Source organism: Mirounga angustirostris, unplaced genomic scaffold, assembly GCF_029215605.1.
Source record: "Mirounga angustirostris isolate CCGP_5_RB_7025 unplaced genomic scaffold, mMirAng1.0.hap1 SCAF_3, whole genome shotgun sequence".
In the NCBI taxonomy this organism is placed as follows: domain Eukaryota; kingdom Metazoa; phylum Chordata; class Mammalia; order Carnivora; family Phocidae; genus Mirounga; species Mirounga angustirostris.
Window position 1 is genome coordinate 157,926,280 of NW_026991711.1, and position 20,339 is coordinate 157,946,618.

The 20,339-nt window shown below is 41.2% G+C and overlaps 1 protein-coding gene across 8 annotated transcripts in view; it reads right to left on the reverse strand.

Moving 5' to 3' along the window:
- The window catches only part of ANKRD44 (ankyrin repeat domain 44), a 319,631-nt gene that overhangs the window by 185,570 nt on the left and 113,722 nt on the right, over window positions 1-20,339 (reverse strand). For all 8 annotated transcript variants that reach the window (XM_064586861.1, XM_045868301.3, XM_045868304.3 and 5 more), the window contains exon 2: window positions 18,822-18,905. In XM_064586861.1, coding sequence (XP_064442931.1) covers window positions 18,822-18,905 — 84 coding nt within the window. The remainder of the gene's footprint in view (window positions 1-18,821; window positions 18,906-20,339) is intronic.

The following is a 20,339-nucleotide window of genomic DNA, read 5'->3' on the forward strand; positions in this document are numbered from 1 at the left end:
GAGAGAGCACAAGCAGGGAGAGCGGAGAAGCACGCAGAGGGAGAAGCAGGCTCCTCGCTGAGCAAGGAGCCCGACGTGGGGCTCGATCCCAGCACCCTGGGATCATGACCTGAGCCGAAGGCAGACGCCTAACTGACTGAGCCACCCAGGTGTCCCCCTTCCTCTCAATTTTGCTGTGAACCTAAAACTGCTCTAAGAAATAAAGTCTGTTTTTTAATTCAATAAAATTAAAAGTTTCTAAACATCTTTTTAGTCATACTTTATATAAGACTGAGAAAAGATCAATTGCCCAAATAATAAATTACCATCATTATCGTTACTGGTAGTAGCTTGGAAAAAGAAGTTGATAAAGATGGTAGGTGGGCTTAACAGTTCTCCCACCATCCCCACCCCAACACCTATCCCTGCACTTCCTGACACTGTTGTCAAGGGCTGGTCAATCTATTGCACTAAGAGTCCTGGCCACACGGGGAGTGTGCAGTGACGGAACGTTTCTACTTCAATTGTAGCACTGATCATTTCCTTTGACAGCTCGGTTAAATATCTGTCTCAACCACCTGATTCTACAACCCAGGAGGGCAGGAACACTGTCCTATTCCTTTGATAGTCTTAGCCCCTGGCACAATGCCAGGAATGTGGTAGATGCTCAGTAAACGTCTGCTGACTGAATAGAAGAAGAGAGAAAACCATACTCTGATAGTTAATTTAACTGACACTTGTGTGTTAAATATTGTCTTTAAATATTCAAGTTTACTAGGGCTCAAGGAAATTACCAATCAAATTTAGGAAATGCATAACAAGACCTGTTTTGAAATTGCTAAATAGCTAACTAAAGTCTGACTACATCTCTAGAAACAAGATATTCATTCATAGCCCCGAAGGATTTTTATGAGCAAAATGCAAAACAGGGTCAATCATGTGATCTTTCTAGAACAATTTCGCATTTAGCCAAGGACTACTGAGTCATTATTCAAAATTACAGATGGTAAGATCTTTCCTAACTTTTTCAATTATATCTACAAAATCTACAAAATGCTTTTTAAATAAAACCTTGTCCTCTAACAAGTATTCTTTTAATAGGAAGCTCAGAAGGAGGATACTCAAATGTGTACTAAAGAAAAGCCAGGCACTGAAGTTATTCTGTACCTTATCTAGAGTCAGATTGTAATGTTATAGCAAAAATGGACTTCTCTGACTTCTAGAATCTTGTCAAAAAACAAGAATTCTGGGACACCTGGGTGGCTCAGTCAGTTATGCGGCTGCCTTCCGCTCAGGTCATGATCCCAGGGTCCCGGGATCGAGCCCTGCATCGGGCTCCCTGCTCAGCGGGAAGCCTGCTTCTCCCTCTGCCTTCAGCTCTCTCTGCTTGTGCTCTCTCTCTCTCTCTGACAAATAAATAAATAAATTTTTAAAAAATAAAATAATAAAACAACCTTAAAAAAGGAAAACCAAGAATTCTAAATATACTACTATAGAGCAACTTGACATATTTGTTCTCTAGTTTTCCCTCCTTGAAAGAAAAGCCACTAAAGCTTTACTAATATGGGGGGACTATATATTGAAATATGTGATTCATCTGAGGGAATTCTATTTTCTCTTTTTCCCTAGCTTTATTAAGATATAACTGACAAATTGTTAAGATATTTAAAGTGTACAATATGATGATTTGATAGATACATACACTGTGGAAAGATTCCCCCCATGGACATAACACATCTATCACCTCACATATTTGCATTCATTCATTCATTCATTCATTTTTAGATTCCACATATAAGTGATACCATGCAAAGTTTGTCTTTCTTTTTTTTTTTTTTTTAGATTTTTATTTATTTATTCATGAGAGACAAAGAGAGAGAGGCAGAGGGAGAAGCAGGCTCCCAAGGAGCAGAGAGCCCGATGCAGGACTCGATCCCAGGACCCTGGGATCATGACCTGAGCCGAAGGCAGACGCTTAACCATCTGAGCCACCCAGGCGCCCCAAAGTTTGTCTTTCTCGGTCTATTTATTTTTTCATTTAGCATAAAATCCCACAGGTTCATCCATGTTGTTGCAAATGACAGGACTTCCCTCTTTCTTAACTGAATAATATTTAGCTGAATAATATTCCAGTGTGTGTGTGTGTGTGTGTGCGTGTGTATCACGTTTTCTTTATCCATTCATCCATCCACAGACAGTTAGTTTGTTTCCACACCTTGGCTACTGTTAATAATGCTGCTATGAACTTAAGAATGCAGATATCTCTTCAAGATGATGATTTCATTTCTTTTGGAAATATGCCCAAAAGTGGGATTGCTGGATCATAGGGTAGTGCTATATTTAACTTTTTGAGGAGCCTCCATACTCTTTTCCACAGTGGCTGCACCAACTTGTCTTTTTAATATTAGCCATTCTAACAGGTATGAGGTGATAGCTCATTGTTTTCATTTGTATCCCCCTGATGATTAGTGGTGTTGAGCACCTTTTCATGTACCTGCTGGCCATCTGTTTGTCTTCTTTGAAGGAAATCTATTTTCTAAAGTACTAAGATCGAGGGGTGCCTGGGTGGCTCAGTAGGTTAAGTGTCCGACTCTTGATTTCAGCTCAGGTCATGATCTCAGGGTTGTGAGATGGAGCCCTGCATCTGGCTCCACGCTCAGTTTGGGATTCTCTCTCTCTCTCCCTCTCCCTCTGCCCCTCCCCATCTCTCTCTCTCTCTCTCTCCCTCTATCTAAAAGTACCAAGAACGAAATCATAATCCCTTGAAAAAGAATTTTATAAATAAACATATTCAATGGTGCTGAGAAAAATTCACTCTCTAAATATACCATTTACAGTGATTTTATTTTTACAAACAGTACAATTCTTATTGAACACACTTACTTGGTTCCCCTTCTAACTTATTTTTTCCCCAAGTATACAATTTGGTATAAGTTTTTAAATATTTTAATTATGGTAAAATACACATAAAATTCACCATATTATCCATTTTCTAACCCATTTCTAGAATTGATACAATTGTTACCACAGGTCAAACTCAGAGAGTCCCTGACAAAAGAAAGGTGATATCTTGATATTAAAAGGCTCTGGCCAGGGCGCCTGGGTGGCTCAGTTGGTTAAATGACTGCCTTCGGCTCAGGTCATGATCCTGGAGTCCTGGGATGGAGTCCCACATCGGGCTCCCTGCTCGGCAGGGAGTCTGCTTCTCCCTCTGACCCTCCTCCCTCTCATGCTCTCTGTCTCTCATTCTCTCTGTCTCAAATAAATAAATAAAATCTTAAAAAAAAAAAAAGGCTCTGGCCAAGGGGCGCCTGGGTAGCTCAGTCAGCTGGGTAACCAACTCTTGGTTTTAGCTTGGGTCAAGATCTCAGGGTTGTGGGATCCAGCCCCGGGTCGGGCTCCGTGCTCTGTGCAAAGTCTGCTTGTCCCTCTCCCTCCCCCTCTGCTCTTGGGTGCTCTCTCTTTCTCTAAAATAAATAAATAAAATCTTTTAAAACAACTAAAAAACAAAAGGCTCTGGCCAAAAATAGACCCACTGGGATAAAATCCTAAAAGGAATATTGTAGGAATATGAAATATATGAAGTAAATGTTCATGTATCCACATAGATAAATCTCAAACACATAATGTTGAGTGAGAAAAAGCAAGTGACAGAGGATATAAATAGTTTGCATATGTAATATTTTTTAAAGATGCACAACACCATCTATTGTTTTGGAGTATGTATACACAATGCGCACACACAGAGATAAATAAAATTAGATTACATAAAGACAAGGATGGGGAAGATATATAAAACTTCAGGACAGTGGTTCCCCCAGGGGAGAGAAGCAGGGAGGGAGGTGACGGGTCAGGAAGCCTAAAAGAGGCTTGAGTTCTGTTCACTGGCTTCTCGTTTGCGCCAGCCCTGCTGGACACGCAGGTGATTCATCCGGAACAAAGCCACATCCAGCTCTCGCACAGGCTGACATGCCCATGGAGAAACACAGACAGAAGACAAGCAAATAAATACACTACATATGTCAAGCAGGGAAAACTGCTAGCAAGCAGAGGTTGGAGGCTGATAGAAGGGGTGGTTTTACATAGGAAGACTGGGGACGGTGTCCCAGATAAGGTGGGATTTATGTAAAGACATGAATGACCCAAGGACCATGTATTTATGTGGGAGAAAAGCTCTACATCTATAAAATTTCATTTTGTGTTTTTTACTAAGTAAATACGGCAAAGTGTTAATGTTTGTTCCATCTCGGTGGTGGGTTTGTGGCTGTTTTCTGACTCTTTGAACATTTTCATAATAAAACAAGATGAAAAAAAGAAAGCCCACTACCATCAATTCCTGAAAAACTAGAATGAAGGATATTAGACATCTCTGAATTCCTTCCAAATGGAGTATCTTGAGCCTGGGACTGTAGATCCTATTTTCTTAGGGGTCCTGCACATTCTGGGCCCCCCCTGAGAAACAGCCGGTAAGGGACAACGCTGCCTGATGATTAGGTTATGCATGCTTGCTTGCTTATCTATATTTATCCATCTATCCGTCCACCCACCCACTGATGGATCTCTCTATCCATCTATCTATTTATATCTTTGCTTCCCAAATAAAAGACATGCCTGTTCAAACACAGTGTTCCCTATGTGAAAGGAAGAGGGCAGAAGATGAAGAGCTAATCCAGCACATGTGCTTTAAATAGGGAAAAAGGCATCTATCCAAAGTAAGTGAGGACACAAGATATAAATCAACATGAAGCACTGATGACAAAAGACAGGATCTCTATGAGCTGGAGGGAAAAACACGCAGTCTATATTGATGAGCTAGAGAGCTGCCATTTATCACATGCTCCAATGTCACGCTTCTCTTTCCCTCCTCCCAAAGAAAGGGATATAGTCCCTTAGCGAAGTCCTGTTCCCACATGCTCGGCAAAGTGGGGGAAAATCACAGCTACGTGAATCCCTCAAGCCCTTTTTTTTGGAGACAACATAAATTGACTAAGAAATATATGAGGAAGTGGATGGGGTGCCAGTCCTCATGCCACGTCTCCAGTAAATAGTTAATAAACACTTGGTGAATGGGTGAATGAACGTGAGGTTGCTTCATGGCAATTTACATAAATTTGTTTTGTACTTGAAGCATTTCCTAGGTCACAAAAGTCTTTCATATACCGTGGCAAAGACTGATTTGCCCCCACATCTTTCTTTCATAATAAATGCTGCTTTTGAGCTGAGTACATGGCCATCTGATACGGTTCTGTACAATATGTAAGCAATCCTCAGTGGAAGTATCCTTAGAGAAAGGGGGCACACCCCCTCTTCCACCATCCTCCTTCCTCCTAGCTGGAATTTGGATGTGATGGCTAGAACTCAGGTGGTCATTCTGGGCAATGAGGTAGAAGCCACCTGCCAAGAACGGCAGCACAAAAGGAGATAAAGACTGGCTCCTATAACCACAGAGTATCATGCTAGTCCTGGACAGCCTGTCTCTAGACTTGTATATAGGAAATAAATGAACTTCTATTTTGTAGTAAAATAAACTTCTATTTTATTAAAAGCTACTATTTTACTGTTCCCGGTTTTTTGTCAAATGCAGCCAAATCTAATCCTAACAGATATACATACACCATTTCATTTCCCTAGCTATAACCTTATAAAAAGTGTGTAATGATGGCCATTGTACAGACAGGGAAGTGAGGTCAGAGTAGATGAAGAGGCTTCTGCCTCTGAGGTTAGCCCAGTGTTCTTTTCCCTCCATGCATGCATTTTAGTGTGACTGATACATAATATGTGCCAACAAATAAAATATATGAAGCAGGGACATACCAGGTTTGGTTGTGAAGGGGTTATATCAGAAAGCCAATCTGTGCATGTGTGGGTAGGGAAAGCCAGGGAGGTGTTGAAGAAGGGAGACTAAAGGAGAGGGAGAAGGTAGCCTGTATTACCTCCCGATGACTTTAGAAAGTACACAGGGGCGCCTGGGTGGCTCAGTTGGTTAAGGGACTGCCTTCAGCTCAGGTCATGATCCTGGAGTCCCGGGATCGAGTCCCACATCGGGCTCCCTGCTCAGCGGGGGGTCTGCTTCTCCCTCTGACCCTCTTCCCTCTCTTGCTATCTGTCTCTCATTCTCTCTCTCTCAAATAAATAAATAAAATCTTAAAAAAAAAAAAAGTACACAGCAAGTACCCATAACTGTCCTAGACCAACTGCCAGGAATATCCTTTTAAGCAGAAAGTTGGCAAGTGACATGACTATAACCAGCCATGCAACCTCCCTGAGAAAAACCCCACCCCCTCCCCCAGGCTTCTACCATCACTGAGTAACATCTACATTTAAGCTCTTTGTATTTCTTTCTTTTCTTTTAAGGTCAGTTGTAATCATAATATGTCTATAAAACTACAGTTGGAAAGTCCTCTGGCTGTCATAATTATACGGTTATTTAACATCTGAAACAGAAAGAAATATCCTTGGTAAAAATCAGGGCCAGCACAGCTAATCAAACTAAAATATACCTTATATCCTTTTAATTTAAGCATGTCTTTTAAGAATAATCTGAGTATGTGATCATCTCTGATTCATTTTTAAAATATGAGTTATCTCTTTTCCACAGTTTTTTTTTCTTTTCCACAAAGCTTTAAAATTCTTTCTGATTACGAGTATATTCTCAATGTAAAAGAAATTAGAGGGGCGCCTGGGTGGCTCAGTCGTTAGGCGTCTGCCTTCGGCTCAGGTCATGATCCTGGGGTCCTGGGATTGAGCCCCGCATCGGGCTCCCTGCTCCACGGGAGGCCTGCTTCTCCCTCTCCCACCCCCCACCCCTGCTTGTGTTCCCTCTCTCGCTGTGTCTCTCTCTGTCAAATAAATAAATAAAATCTTTAAAAAAAAAAAAAAAGAAATTAGAAAAGAAAATCAAGAAGTGTCTGGAAACTTGTACTCGATTTTTATCCTAACTGAAACTAATGATCAAAAATTATTTTTTGAGCCCGAATAGCCAACACAATCTCAAGAAAGAAGGACAAACTTGGAGGTTTCACACTCCCTAATTTCAAATTATACTAAAGAGCTATAGTATTCAAAACAGTACAGTATTGGCCTAAAACAGGCACACAGATCAATGGAACAGAAGAGAGAGCCCAGAAATAAACCCACATGTATATGGTCAATTAATTTACAATGACAAAACCAAGAATATATGATAGGGAAGAGACAGTCTCTTCAATAAATGTGTTGGGAAAACTGGACAGGCACATGCAAAAGAATGAAACTGGATGACTATCTTGCACCACACACAAAAATGAACTCAAAATAGATTAAAGACTTAAATGTAAGACCTGAGCCATACAAATCCTAGAAGGAAACATAAGTGGTAAGCTCCTTGACATTGGCTTTGGCAATGACTTTTTGAATTTGACACCAAAGGCAAACACAACAAAAGCAAAAATAAACAAGCAGGTCTACGTCAAACTACAGAGCTTCCGCACAACAAAAGAAAGCATCAAAAAAAAAAAAAGAAAGAAAGAAAGAAAAAGCACGTGTGGTTACTAGCACTGGGTGTTACACACAAGTAATGAACCGTTGAACACTACATCAAAAACTAATGATAGCTGGCTAATTGAACATGATAATAAAAAAAAGAAAAAAGAAAAGGCTACTTACTGAATGAGAGAAAATATGTGCAAATCATATATCTGTTATGGGGTTAATATACAAAATACATAAAGAACTCATACAATCCAGTAGCAAAAAACCCCAATCTAATTTAAAAATGGGCAGGGGATCTGAATAGGTATTTTTCCAAAGAAGACATACAGATGGCCAACAGGAACATGAAAATGTGCTCAACATCACTAATCATCAGGGAAATGTAAATCAAAACCACATTGAGCGGCGCCTGGGTGGCTCAGATGGTTGGGCGTCTGCCTTCGGCTCAGGTCGTGATCCCGGGGTCCTGGGATCGAGTCCCACATCGGGCTCCCTGCTGGGTGGGGAGCCTGCTTCTCCCTCTGCCTCTGCCTCTCTCTCTCTCTCTAACTCTCATGAATAAATAAATAAAACATTATAAAAAATTAAAAATTAAAAAAATTAAAATTAAAATTAAAAAAAAAACCACATTGAGAGATCACCTCACACCTGTCAGAATGGTTATTATCAAAAAGGTAAGAAATAGCAAGAGTTGGCAAGGATGTGGAGAAAGGGGAACCATCATGCACTGTTGGTAGGAATGTAAATTATTACAGCCACTATGGAAAATAGTTCATAGGTTCCTCAAAAAAATAAAAATAGAACTACCATGTGATTCAGCAATTTTACTTCTGGGTATTTATCCCATGAAAACAAAAACACTAACTCAAAAAGACATATGCACCCCATGTTCATTGCAGCCTTATTTACAATAGCCAAGATATGAAAACAACCCAAATGTTCACTGATGGATGAGTGATCACAGAAAATGTTATGTATATATATATATACAATGGAAAATTATTTAACCATAAAAAAAAAGAATGAAATTTTGTCATTTGCAACAACATGGATGGACCTTAAGAGCATTATGGTAAGTGAAATAAGTCAGACAGAGAAAGACAAATACTATATGATCTCACTTATATGTGGAATAAAAAAACAAAACAAAACTAAACCAACCTCATAGATAAAGAGAACAGACTGGTGGTTGCCAGAGGCAGGAGATGGGGGGCGGGGGGGTAGGCGAAATAGGTGAAGGGCATCAAAAAATACAAACTTCCAGTTACAAAATAAATAAATCATGGAGATATACAGCATGGTGACTATAGCTAATAATACTGTATTGCATATTTGAAAGTTGCTAGGAAAGTAGATCTTAAAAGTTCTCATCATTAGGGAAAAAAATATTTTATTACTGTGTATGGCAACAGATGTTTACCAGACTTATTGTGGCAATCATTTTGCAATGTATACAAATATTGAATCATTATGTTGTATACCTTAAACTAATACAATGTTATATGTCAACTATATTTCTATTTTAAAAATTATTTTCCCAGAAATTTATGAAATGAAATGTTGTTCATAAAGCTAAGTAAAAAGACGTGCAGTTTTACAATACTGCTGTCTAGAATCTCATATATTTTCCATCTTCAATATCAAAACAGGGGGTCCTCCCTGAAATTTCTCCAAAAGGGGGAAACATGACGGTAGAAGAAAAGAACCCTACCGAAGGGACAACAGCTCCTACCACCATCCCTCAGGCTCCAACTAATACCATAGGAAAGGCCCTCGTAATGTAACATGAGATGGGGACAACTCTCGGTCTGTTGCTATGGGTAATGAGCACCATGACACTGATGTATGCTCTAAACTTATGTAAACAGACAAATAGGATAAGCGCATTTAAAAAGTCATACCCTTATATGAAATATGAGCAAGTTGTCAAGCTAGTTTGTTGGCTTTCGTGTGTGTGTGTGTGTGTGTGTGTGTGTGTGTGTGTGTTATAAATGTATTTGTTTTTCCCATTTATCAACATAATACATGATGTTGAATGTAAAAAATACCAATAACACATGAAGGAATAAACAAAAAAGCAAAAATCCCACTACCCAGGTTCAACTATAATTAAACTTTTGGAGAATATTCTTCTAGACCGCTTCTTATATTTATATATGCATATGACATGCTCTGTTTAACAACTGGCTGTTTCATTCATAAAAGTATCTTGAAGATCTTAACTATCAATAAATATATGTAATAAGTAAAAATTGACATAAACCACCCCTTTTAAAGATAGCATAATATTGCCACATATATATGTCCTGAAGTATAGTTAAGAAATAAAGTACTGGTAATTTCCAATTTCTTGTTATTATAAAACACAAAGCAACAGATATATTGCTGTCCAGTGATTTCCCTTAGGGTATATCCCCAGGAGTCATGTTGCTATGTCAAAGGGTGTATACAGCTGAATGTGGATACAGACTGCCAAACCCTCCAAAGGTGAGTACAAATTAAACCTTCTCCAAAAAGGCTTCAGAGTGTCCCTTCAACTACACCCTCCTTGAGATCTTATTTTTCCCTTTTGCTGCTCTGACGGGCACCGCGGGGCTGTTTTATTTGAACTCTTGGGTTTTGGGTGAAGTTGAGATTGGACACCCTTTCATATAATGTTTTGGCTATCTGCATTTTTATCTTGGTGACTGTCCTCTGTATGTCCTTTGTCCATTTCTCTAGTAAGGTGTTTATCTTTCTCTAAATAATTTGAAAGAGTTTTTTTTTATATTAGGAATATTAATGCTTTTCACAGATAGTGTACCTATCTTTGATTTATCCTTTAATCTTGTTTTTGGTGATGATTTAATATACAGAAGTTCACAGTTTTTATATATTCAAAGGTATCCACATTTTCCATCTTCATTTTTATCTTTGCTATTCTGCTTAGAAAGCCCTTCCCCACAACTGAAAAAAATATTTCCCCCTTTTTTTATTCCACTACTTTCATCTTTTTATTTTCTACCTCTAGATTTATCTTGGTATAAGAAATTAGGGAAGGGCGCCTAGGTGGCTCAGTTGGTTAAGTGACTGCCTTTGGCTCAGGTCATGATCCTGGAGTCCAAGGATCGAGTCCCGCATCGGGCTCCTTGCTCATAGGGGAGTCTGCTTCTCCCTCTGACCCTCCCCCCTCTCATGTGCTCTCTCTCTCTCTCTCTCAAATAAATAAATAAAATCTTTTTTAAAAAAAAAAGAAAAGAAAAAGAAATTAGGGAAGGGTTCAGCTTTTGATCAGCCATTTGTCTCGACATCCTTTATTAAGTAATCCATGTCATCCCTGTGGTTTCCAAAGCTTCCTTTGTTTTATACCAACCGTCCATATACACTTGGGTCTAATTCTGGACTCTCTGCTCCACTAATTTAGTTGTCTATTCCTGTGCCAGTAACACACTGTTTTAACAGCTATACTTTTATAATTTGTTTTAATAGATTTTGTGAGACTCTCCCTTTACTGATTTTCTTTTTTAAGAGTCTTCTCACATGTCTATTCCTCTAGATACTGAAGTTTAGAAGATTTTGAAGTTTCTGGAACCAAAGTCCTATCCGCCCCCCGCCCCCCCAAATTCAACTGCACTGAATTTATACATAGATCGAGAAGACTCAAAGAAAAATATAGCTCATTTATTCATATTTACATCCTCCCCTCAAATGTAGTATCTAATGTGGAAAAAAAAAAAAAGAGCCATAACCCTTTATCCCAGAGATGTTCACATTCTCAAGCTATTTACAATGTACATCTTTAACTGCAAGATTTTTCTCTGTGCTGTAACAACGTTCAGCAAAGGAATACTAAGCACATTACACTTGGAGTGTTGCCAGAGTTCCAAACAACTATCTCTATTATCTGGCTGGTACAAATCACATACCCTTGTAAGATATATCATTCATGGAGGATGACTCTTGTACCTCCAAGGCCAGTGCTGGAGAAACGGAGCCTCACGCTGTCGGGCGTCCCCTGGAGGATCATCAGGAGTGATGCTAACCAGACCTGCCTTCACACTTTTTAAATGGCCGTGAGGCCACATCGCTGCAGCCTGCTCAGTGCCGTCTGGAGTTCATGAATCATTCTCTACAGGACACAGGTCATGGCTTCCAAACCACAGCCCCACATCCCGGGCAGTGGTCCAACAAGGAGCAGGAGATGTGACAGTATTGCCAGGCACGTGCTGAGCGAGAGGCACCTACCGCAGGACAAAAAGCAACCCTCCCGGAGCTACGAAGGGACCCCCAGCCTCCCTGTGGGCCAGTGAGCCAGAAGTACTGTTGACATTTGAAGAACACAGACCACTGCTCTCTCCAGAACACCAGGCCATCGGCTTCACACTTTGGATTTCCAGACACAGGTGGCCAGAGAAACCTTAACTGCGGAATATTGGCTGATCTCATCCACAGTTAGCAAAACGGTGGCCTGCAGGCCAGATTGGGCCCACAAATGGGTTTTCGTTGGCCTCAACGACGTTGGATCACTTTTTAGAACCAATAACAATTTAGAGAGTTCCTGTATTTTCTCTTAAAAATGTAAGAAGTCTGGGCCACACCGAGCCTGCAATCCTGCACAGCAACACTCAGTGAGAGCGGAATGGGTCAGCACGCTTCTGTCACTTGTGGGACAAGGGTTTGCCACTCCAGCCTGCGCTTCCTTGTGCCCAGCAGTTTCTGATTTAGGTCTAATTTAGAAAGTGCCCAGATCTCTAAGCTAACAAAACATCTCAGGTTTTTATCCCTATTATCAATATTTTCTTTCTTTTTTTTTCAAGACACAGAGAGAGAGAGAGAGACAGAGCACGAGCAGGGGGAGAGGCAGAGGGAGAAGCAGGCTCAGGCTCCCTGCTGAACCAGGAGCCAGAGTTGGGACTTGATCCCAGGACCCTGGGATCATGACTTGAGTGGAAAGCAGACGCTCAACCATCTGAGCCACCCAGGCGCCCCTATCAATACTTTCTGGAAAAAAAAATTTTTAAAAATCAAGTAAGATACATGTAAGTGAGGGAAAACACACAAAAATCTAGAAGCTTAAAAGGCCGTGCTAGGGGCGCTTGGGTGGCTCAGTCAATCAAGCATCTGCCCTCGGTTCAGGTCATGATCTCCGGGTCCTGGGATCGAGTCCTGCATCAGGCTTCCTACTCAGCATGCAGTCAGCTTTTCCCTCTCCCCTCCTCCTCCCCCTGCTCATGCTCTCTCTCTCTTTTTCAAATAAATAAATTTAAAAAAAATTTTTTTTAATGCTGTGCTATATAGTCTGTATTCTTAATGTTCTAGGGAATTTGACAAGATAGGATCAAGCTGAGAAAAATTTAAAGAAGGTATTAAATTTATCACTCAAGGGTCTTTAGGTAGAGCCATATTGCACCCTCTGCATAGATTCAAAAAATATATTCTATTTTAAAAGAAATAGTGCAGGGACGCCTGGGTGGCTCAGTCTGTTAAGTATCGGCCTTCGACTCAGGTCGCCCTAAGCCCCGGAGTTCCACTCCCTGCTCAGCGGGAAGTCTGCTTCTCCCTTTGCCCCTCACCCCACTCGTGCTCTCTCTCTCTTTCAAATAAATACATTTAAAATTTTTCCTAAATGCTGTGCTATATAGTCTGTATTCCTAATGTTCTAGGGAATTTGACAAGATAGAAACAAGGTGAGAAAAATTTAAAGAAGGTATTAAATTTATCACTCAAGGGTCTTTAGGTAGAGCCATATTGCACCCTTCTGAGTGGATTCAAAAAATATATTCTATTTTTATAAGAAATAGTGCAAACTTCCAGTTATAAAATAAGTAAATCGTGGGGATATAGTGTCTAGCCATCTTTTACGGCTGTTAAAAGACTTTAAACGTCACCTAGTCCAGGCATGGGAAGGTTTCTATTTAAAAGCCAACTCAATTTAATAGTGCTGTCCTAAGAAGAAATTTTGGTCTTTAAGACTCAAAGAAAAAAAAAAAAACTGTCATAAACCATTAGCAGTGTTGGGTAAGGGTGCAGGGTAGGAGAGTAGCCCATGTGCTACAATTCATCTCCTTTAGAACCACCAGTCTAGTGGTCTTCCAGGGAGTTTATTACTTGTCAAGTCAGCTCATTACTTCTTTATACAGCTCTATTATTTCTTATATTTTGAGCTGGAAATATTTTCTGTAGCTTACAACCACTGACATAATGGTAAGTCTAGTTCCATTTAACTTGACAACATTTGAACTACTTAAGGTAGTTCTCTTGTCCTTCCCAGGTCGAAAACATAAACTAAAACTAAAACAGTTTTTTCAGCCCCTTCTCACATGGAATGGTTCCCTCCCTGTCTTCACCACTCACCAATGACAGGCACTAATTATCTCTGTCCCCATTCCAGTATGGCACTGTACAACTGTCTGTTGGTGTCATGTTCCCAAAAATGACTTTATTGAGTTCAAATTTTGGTTTTCAGGATCTGTGCATTCATTTTGAATTCAGATACTCCACCTTGAGCTCAATTTGTTAGTCTGATAAAGCCTTCTAAAATTTTTCTAGTTATCAAACACATGTAGGTCCATTTAAATGGATTTCTCAGAGTGTACATTGTCTTCCCACATTTCCAGGCCCTGACATGCCACTAGCCAGAGAAACCACAGGAAGACTAAGAGTACCCTTCCTGATTCTTCAGTGATTGAAAACCTATAGATTTTCAATCTTACAAAGAGAACTTTCAGTCTTACAACTGAGACCTGAGGGACACTAACAAAGCCAGACACTATTGGACAATGTGTCCTCGTCGGCAGAAATGAAAAATAGGCCACCACAAATTGGCTCAACATAAGTAATAAAGCAAGGTTTAGTCATTCACTCAACATGTGCTGCGAAGACTAAACGGGGCCACTGAGCAAAACAGAATGAATGACATGTCCACCATGTCATCAAGCACATAGTCTCTCAAAAGTAAATAGCTCAAGTAAAGTAGTCAGTGAGATACAAGGAGCTATGGGAGGTGAGAGCAGATAGAGGTTTCTTTGGCTGGGTAGGGAGGTGGCAGAAGAGGCAGCAGAAAGGAAGGGAGAATTAGGACAACTCAGTGGAGGAAACAATACGTCTAAAAGGGCAGATGGGATGGGAACAATGGAGAAGTGAGAAAAAAATAAATATCAATGGGTTGAAAAACTTCACTTGATCCATAGGGTCCATGAATACTGCTGGCGGGAAATAAAGCTTGGAAAAACACCAAGAGGCAAAGCTAAATGAGATCATTTCCCATATCAGGATCACCCAATCAAAGGATATTTATATCAAAGAAAAGAAGCAACCCATCAAAAGACACAGGAAGGTTGGGGCGCCTGGGTGGCTCAGTTGTTAAGCGTCTGCCTTTGGCTCAGGTCATGATCCCAGGGTCCTGGGATCGAGCCCCGCATCGGGCTCCCTGCTCCGTGGGAAGCCTGCTTCTCCCTCTCCCACTCCCCCGCTTGTGTTCCCTCTCTCACTGTGTCTCTCTCTGTCAAATAAATAAATAAATCTTTTAAAAAAAAAAAAAGACACAGGAAGGTGGGGAAGAAAAAAGAAAGCAAAAAAAAAAAAAAAATCAGAACCTAGGATAAAAAGGAAAAATAAATATAGGTAAATAAAGAAAAGCAAAGGGTGAGAAGAGAAGAAGACAGATATTGTCCTCCCATTAACAGGAGGCTCCTCCATTATTTATTTCCCTTCCTTGACATTTAAATGTACTGGTTAGTGGCCTCTCTTCCCTCCTGAAGTGAAGCTCCAGATTTAGATTGCTAATCCTTATTTGTCTTCCATCTCCATATGCCCTTAGTTAACCATCACTTTCCCTAAACTGCCTAAGCCACCCCCAGCAAGATAGTCAACACGACTGACCAAAGAAGTACTGATAAAAGAAAAGCATGACATTAAGAGAACAGCTCACTGTCTCCAACATACCTGCTAAGAGAGGAGAAAATCAAATGAGGTTCTTTACACTCACCTGAGGGAAGGAAAAGGGGGATAGGAAGAGGGAGGTCAACAGAGGAGAGAGCGGAGGAAAGCACTGGGACCCCATGGAGCCACACCATCACTGGAAGGAAGTCAGGCATTCCTTCATGTATTGCTTTTTCTCCCTCCATTCCACCCCTCCCTGCTGACGTATCCAAAAGCCCACACATCCAAACTCCACAACAGCACCCCTTAGGTGTCAGTTTGCACATCACTTCATCAGTCCCTCATGATTAACCTGGGCCCCTAATAGTGTCCTGCATTTCCCCTTTCAAAATGGCTGTCAGTATGATTTCTCATTGTTGACTTCTCTGCCAACTCGCAAGCTCCACGAGGGAAAGAGCGATCTTCTCACTGCTGTAGCCCTAGCACCCAACACTGGGTCTGAACTCAGTAAATTACTCTTAAATGAGTAGGACACTACACAGACAAATAAGTGTTAACACTCAAATTCCCGAAAATTCTACAGTACCGGGCGCCTGGGTGGCTCAGTTGGTTGGGCGACTGCCTTCAGCTCAGGTCATGATCCTGGAGTCCCTGGATCGAGTCCCACATCAGGCTCCCTGCTCGGTGGGAAGCCTGCTTGTCCCTCTCCCTCTGCCACTCCCCTGCTTGTGCTTGCTTTTACTCTCTCTCTCTCTCTCAAATAAATAAATAAAATCTTTTAAAAAATAAAAGAAAAACCAACAAATACAACCAAAGAGAAAAATAGGTACAAAGATTTAGCAAAACAACTTCACTTTATAATGGGCCAGAAGTAGGCAATCAATCAGCTCTCATTTAAATGAAGGCTCTAGGGCACCTGGGTGGCTCAGTTGGTTAAGCGACTGCCTTCGGCTCAGGTCATGATCCTGGAGTCCCTGGATTGAGTCCCGCATCGGGCTCCCTGCTCAGCAGGGAGCCTGCTTCTGCCTCTGACCCTCCCCCCTCTCATGTGCTCTCTCTCATTCTCTCTCTCTCAAATAAATAAATAAAATCTTCAAAAAAAAAAAAGAACCTACAGTACCAAAACTTTGTGTGGCCAAGATTGTTAACTATTCATGTTCTCCGATCCTTAGGGACACAGCTATATGAATTTCACAACCTCCCTTGTAGTTTGGTGTGGCGTGGGACTCAGTTCCGGCCAATGGGTTGTGTGTGGAAGTGATTATGCCACTTCCAAGACGATCCATAAAAATCCTCCTGAGCTCTCCGTCCTTGCTCCCTTTCCCCTTCTGGCTGGCTGGACTGAAGATGAAGCCCTTCGGTGGCCTTAGAAGCTACATGTTGATACCTGGGACCCTATGTGGAAATGAGCCACCTCTCTAATCTGTTCACAAGAGAACTAAGCTTCTCCCATGTTTGCGCAATTATCATTTGGGGTCTACGTGTTACTATGGTTAACCTATCGGATTCAGTAATACAGTTAGGTTACAACTAAAGTTAAGCTTTCCTAACCTGTACCAGCCAGCAACCGTTTGTCACTTTCCTTTTTTTTTTCTTTTATTTATTCATTTGAGACAGAGAGAGAGAGAGAGAGAGTAGGAGCAGTGGGGAGAGGCAGAGGGAGAGGGAGACGCAGACTCCCCACTGAGCAGGGAGCCTGATGCAGGGCTCGATCCCAGGACCCTGAGATCATGACCTGAGCTGAAGGCAGACGCTTAACGACTGAGCCACCCAGGTGCCCCCCGTTTGTCACTTTCCTAAGGAGAAATAAAGGCCATTCAGAGGACAGTGCAATCGTTCTCAGTATGTATGACTGAACAAAAGTTCTGTCTGCTCATAATCAGCAGGAAAAGATAATAACTAACTTTGCCTTGGGCTTGCCTGGGCTTGGGCTACAGCCACAAAATAGGCGAGGCCAATTCCAGTGATGGCAGGTCAGCCGGCTTGCCTCGGCTCCTCTCAGAAGCCCAGCTCAGGTCCCACGGGTTCTGGACAAATGCCCAACTGCCTTTTCGAGGAGTCTGTCCCTGGCCTCACCTGTGCTTACTTTGCAAAAACATCATAAAACACTGCCCCATTGTTTTCAGTGTCAGCTGGGGAGAAGCTGCCAAAAGCTTTTTCAAAAAGCCACACCAACCTGCACTCTGCCACAGAACGAAGGCTGCACGAAAGGACTCTCCTGGATAAAACATTCAGCCCACCGGAGAGAGATCCCACCTCAGACAGAATTCATTTCCCTGTGGCAAAGCTCTTCTTCTGCTGATGTGTTTGACTCTCTCCGTTGTTTCTACCTGACACTAGAGATTTCAAAGACAACTCCTCTCCCCGAAGGACTAGAGCATTAAGGTAATTGACTTACAGTAAGAGAATTAGTAGCGTGTACTGCATATAATTGCTTGTTCAATCTAGGGCTAGGAAACTATCAAACGGTAAATTATTGACTAACTCTTTTCACTTTTCTTCATTGCAGGTTTGTTTATTTCAAGAACTTCCTGATCCAGGGGTTCTTAATCTTCTAGGGGCCATACACCCCTTTAAGAATATGATGAAATGCCTTTACTCGTTCACAGAAAATACACATGTCCACAAGCACACACATGTATTGCATATGATTCCAGGCTACACACAGGATGCCGAGTTCACCCACTGGTCCCGGGTTCATGGAGCCTCTAGGGCCGAGGTCAGAAAACTTTCCCTCCAAAGGGGCCAGAGAGCAAATATCTTTGGCTTTCTGGGCCACATACAGTCTGTCATTAATTACCACTCAACTCGGCTGCTGTAGTGGGAAAGGAGCCATGGCTGAGCTCCAACGGAATTTCATTTATTGACACTGAAATCTGAATGTCATGTAATTGTCATGTGTCACAAAATATCATTCTCCTTTCCATTTTTTCCCCAGCCATTTAAAAAAATGAAAACCATTCTTAGCTGGTAGCCTGTACAAAAACAGGTGACAGACCACAATTTGTCAACCCCTACTGTAGGATAGAAGTTCTAGGTGCAAAAATAGTACATCTTTATTTTTACTAACTTCCGATGGGAATTTTACATTTCCTTCCATTGTGAAGGTAGGCAGCCAATCTCAGTAGTGTCTCCGGTAACTGTCACTTGGTCACCTGCGGAAATCACAGGTTTGCTCCTACCCCACTAGCGTGGTCACAGATAACACAAAATATTGACCATGCTCATCACTATTCTTCAGTTATGCTCATTATTAGATCTTCTGCCGTATCTTGCTATTTAAATGTGCTAATAGAGAAGCACATGTATTATTCTATCACAGATTTGATATTTAATATTTTGATAACTGTATTTATATATGATTGATTTCCATTCTAACCATATATATTTTATTTTGTGGATTTAAAAACAGAATTCTGAGAAGCAGGCGAGAGGTTTCACGAGACACCAGAGAGGACCATGGTACAGAAAGGTTAAGAGGGCCTGAGCAGGCAAAACATAGCATCACCTACCAGAGCATTCACATCTTCTGTTTTGTGGATGAGCATCCGTATCTCCTCTGGATCACCGCTGAAGATTGCTTGGACCAGTGGTGGCTGTAAACACAGGAGAATTTGAATTACAACTATAATTAAATACATTTGATTGCATTCAGATGCAGATGGCTACAAGATTTGTTCCCCAAAAGTTTATTCAACAATTATCAATTGGCAGACAAAGATAAATGTGGCTCAGACACACCCTCACTAGAGGTCTAGTGGGGGAAATATTTGCATAAAGAAATAACTGTAACACAATTTGAAAGCCATAACAGAGAGTCACATCTAGCCTGGGGCTATGAGTATGACATAAAAATCGCCCATAATTGAAGACATCCTTGAAACACCCTTAGGTTTCCCATCAAAGCAATTACCAAATCTGCAGTTTTAAGCAGACAGTCTCCATTGTTCCCGACCTCTCGTTAGACAATGTATCCTGGTACCCCCAGACAATTCCACTTCTAGAGAATGTTGATGGCCAAGTTTCTGGCCTCCTGAACATTTCTTTGTCAATGTTTGGAAAGCCCTTGAAATCATTCTCAAATGCTTCCCATAGCCAACACTAAAGGCACTGAGTGTTTCCGAAGTGATTACATCCCACTGTCCATACACAGTAAGTGGTATAATGGTGGGGTGGGGATCATGAAGGGGGACACTAGTAGCAATTATTATTGAACTCACCCACATTACCCAACACCCAAAAGACAGTAAAAGGATTTATAAAGTGTGATGGAAACACAGCCGAAAGAGAAACTAGCTCTGCTTGGAGGGCAGGTAGGGTGAGGAGAAGAGTATATCTAGAAAACCTTCATGGAAGGCACTTTAATGAATGAGTATGAGTTTGCAAACAGGGAAGGAAAGGCATTCTGGGCACAGGGATCACGGTGTGCAAAGGTGTGGACATGCAAAAAACCTGGTATCTTAGAAATGTTGCCATCAACCTGGTGACCAGAGTGTGGGGTAAAAGAGGAAAAGTGGTAGGCTCTGGGGTTGATGTTGGGCTTGCTGCACATGGTGAAGAACTCTGTTCAAAGCCAGCTCCACCACTCGCCAGCTACATGCTGAGCCCACTTCCCATGTGTAATCTGGGGGTGAGCATGATCTTTGCTGCTCAAGCCTTCATAGGATTACTATTAGGAACAAATGAGATAATACATGGAAAAACCCTCTGTAACCGTCCAACCTGACACAAATAACAGATACTTTTATTAAGAAATGCTTAACACTGCTAATGTAGAATTTGACAATTTTTTTTCACTTTAAAAACTTCGGCAATTACACATACAACACACACTCACACCTTCTAGAAATACTTTACAGTAGTTCTTTCTTTCTTTCTTTCTTTCTTTTTTTTTTTTTTTTCCGGTGGAGATAAAGTGTGAGGAGCAGAGGGAGAGAATCGTAAGTAGGCTCCACACCTAGTGTGGAGCCCAATGCGGGGCTCAATCTCATGACCCTGAGATCATGACCTGAGACAAAATCAAGAATAAG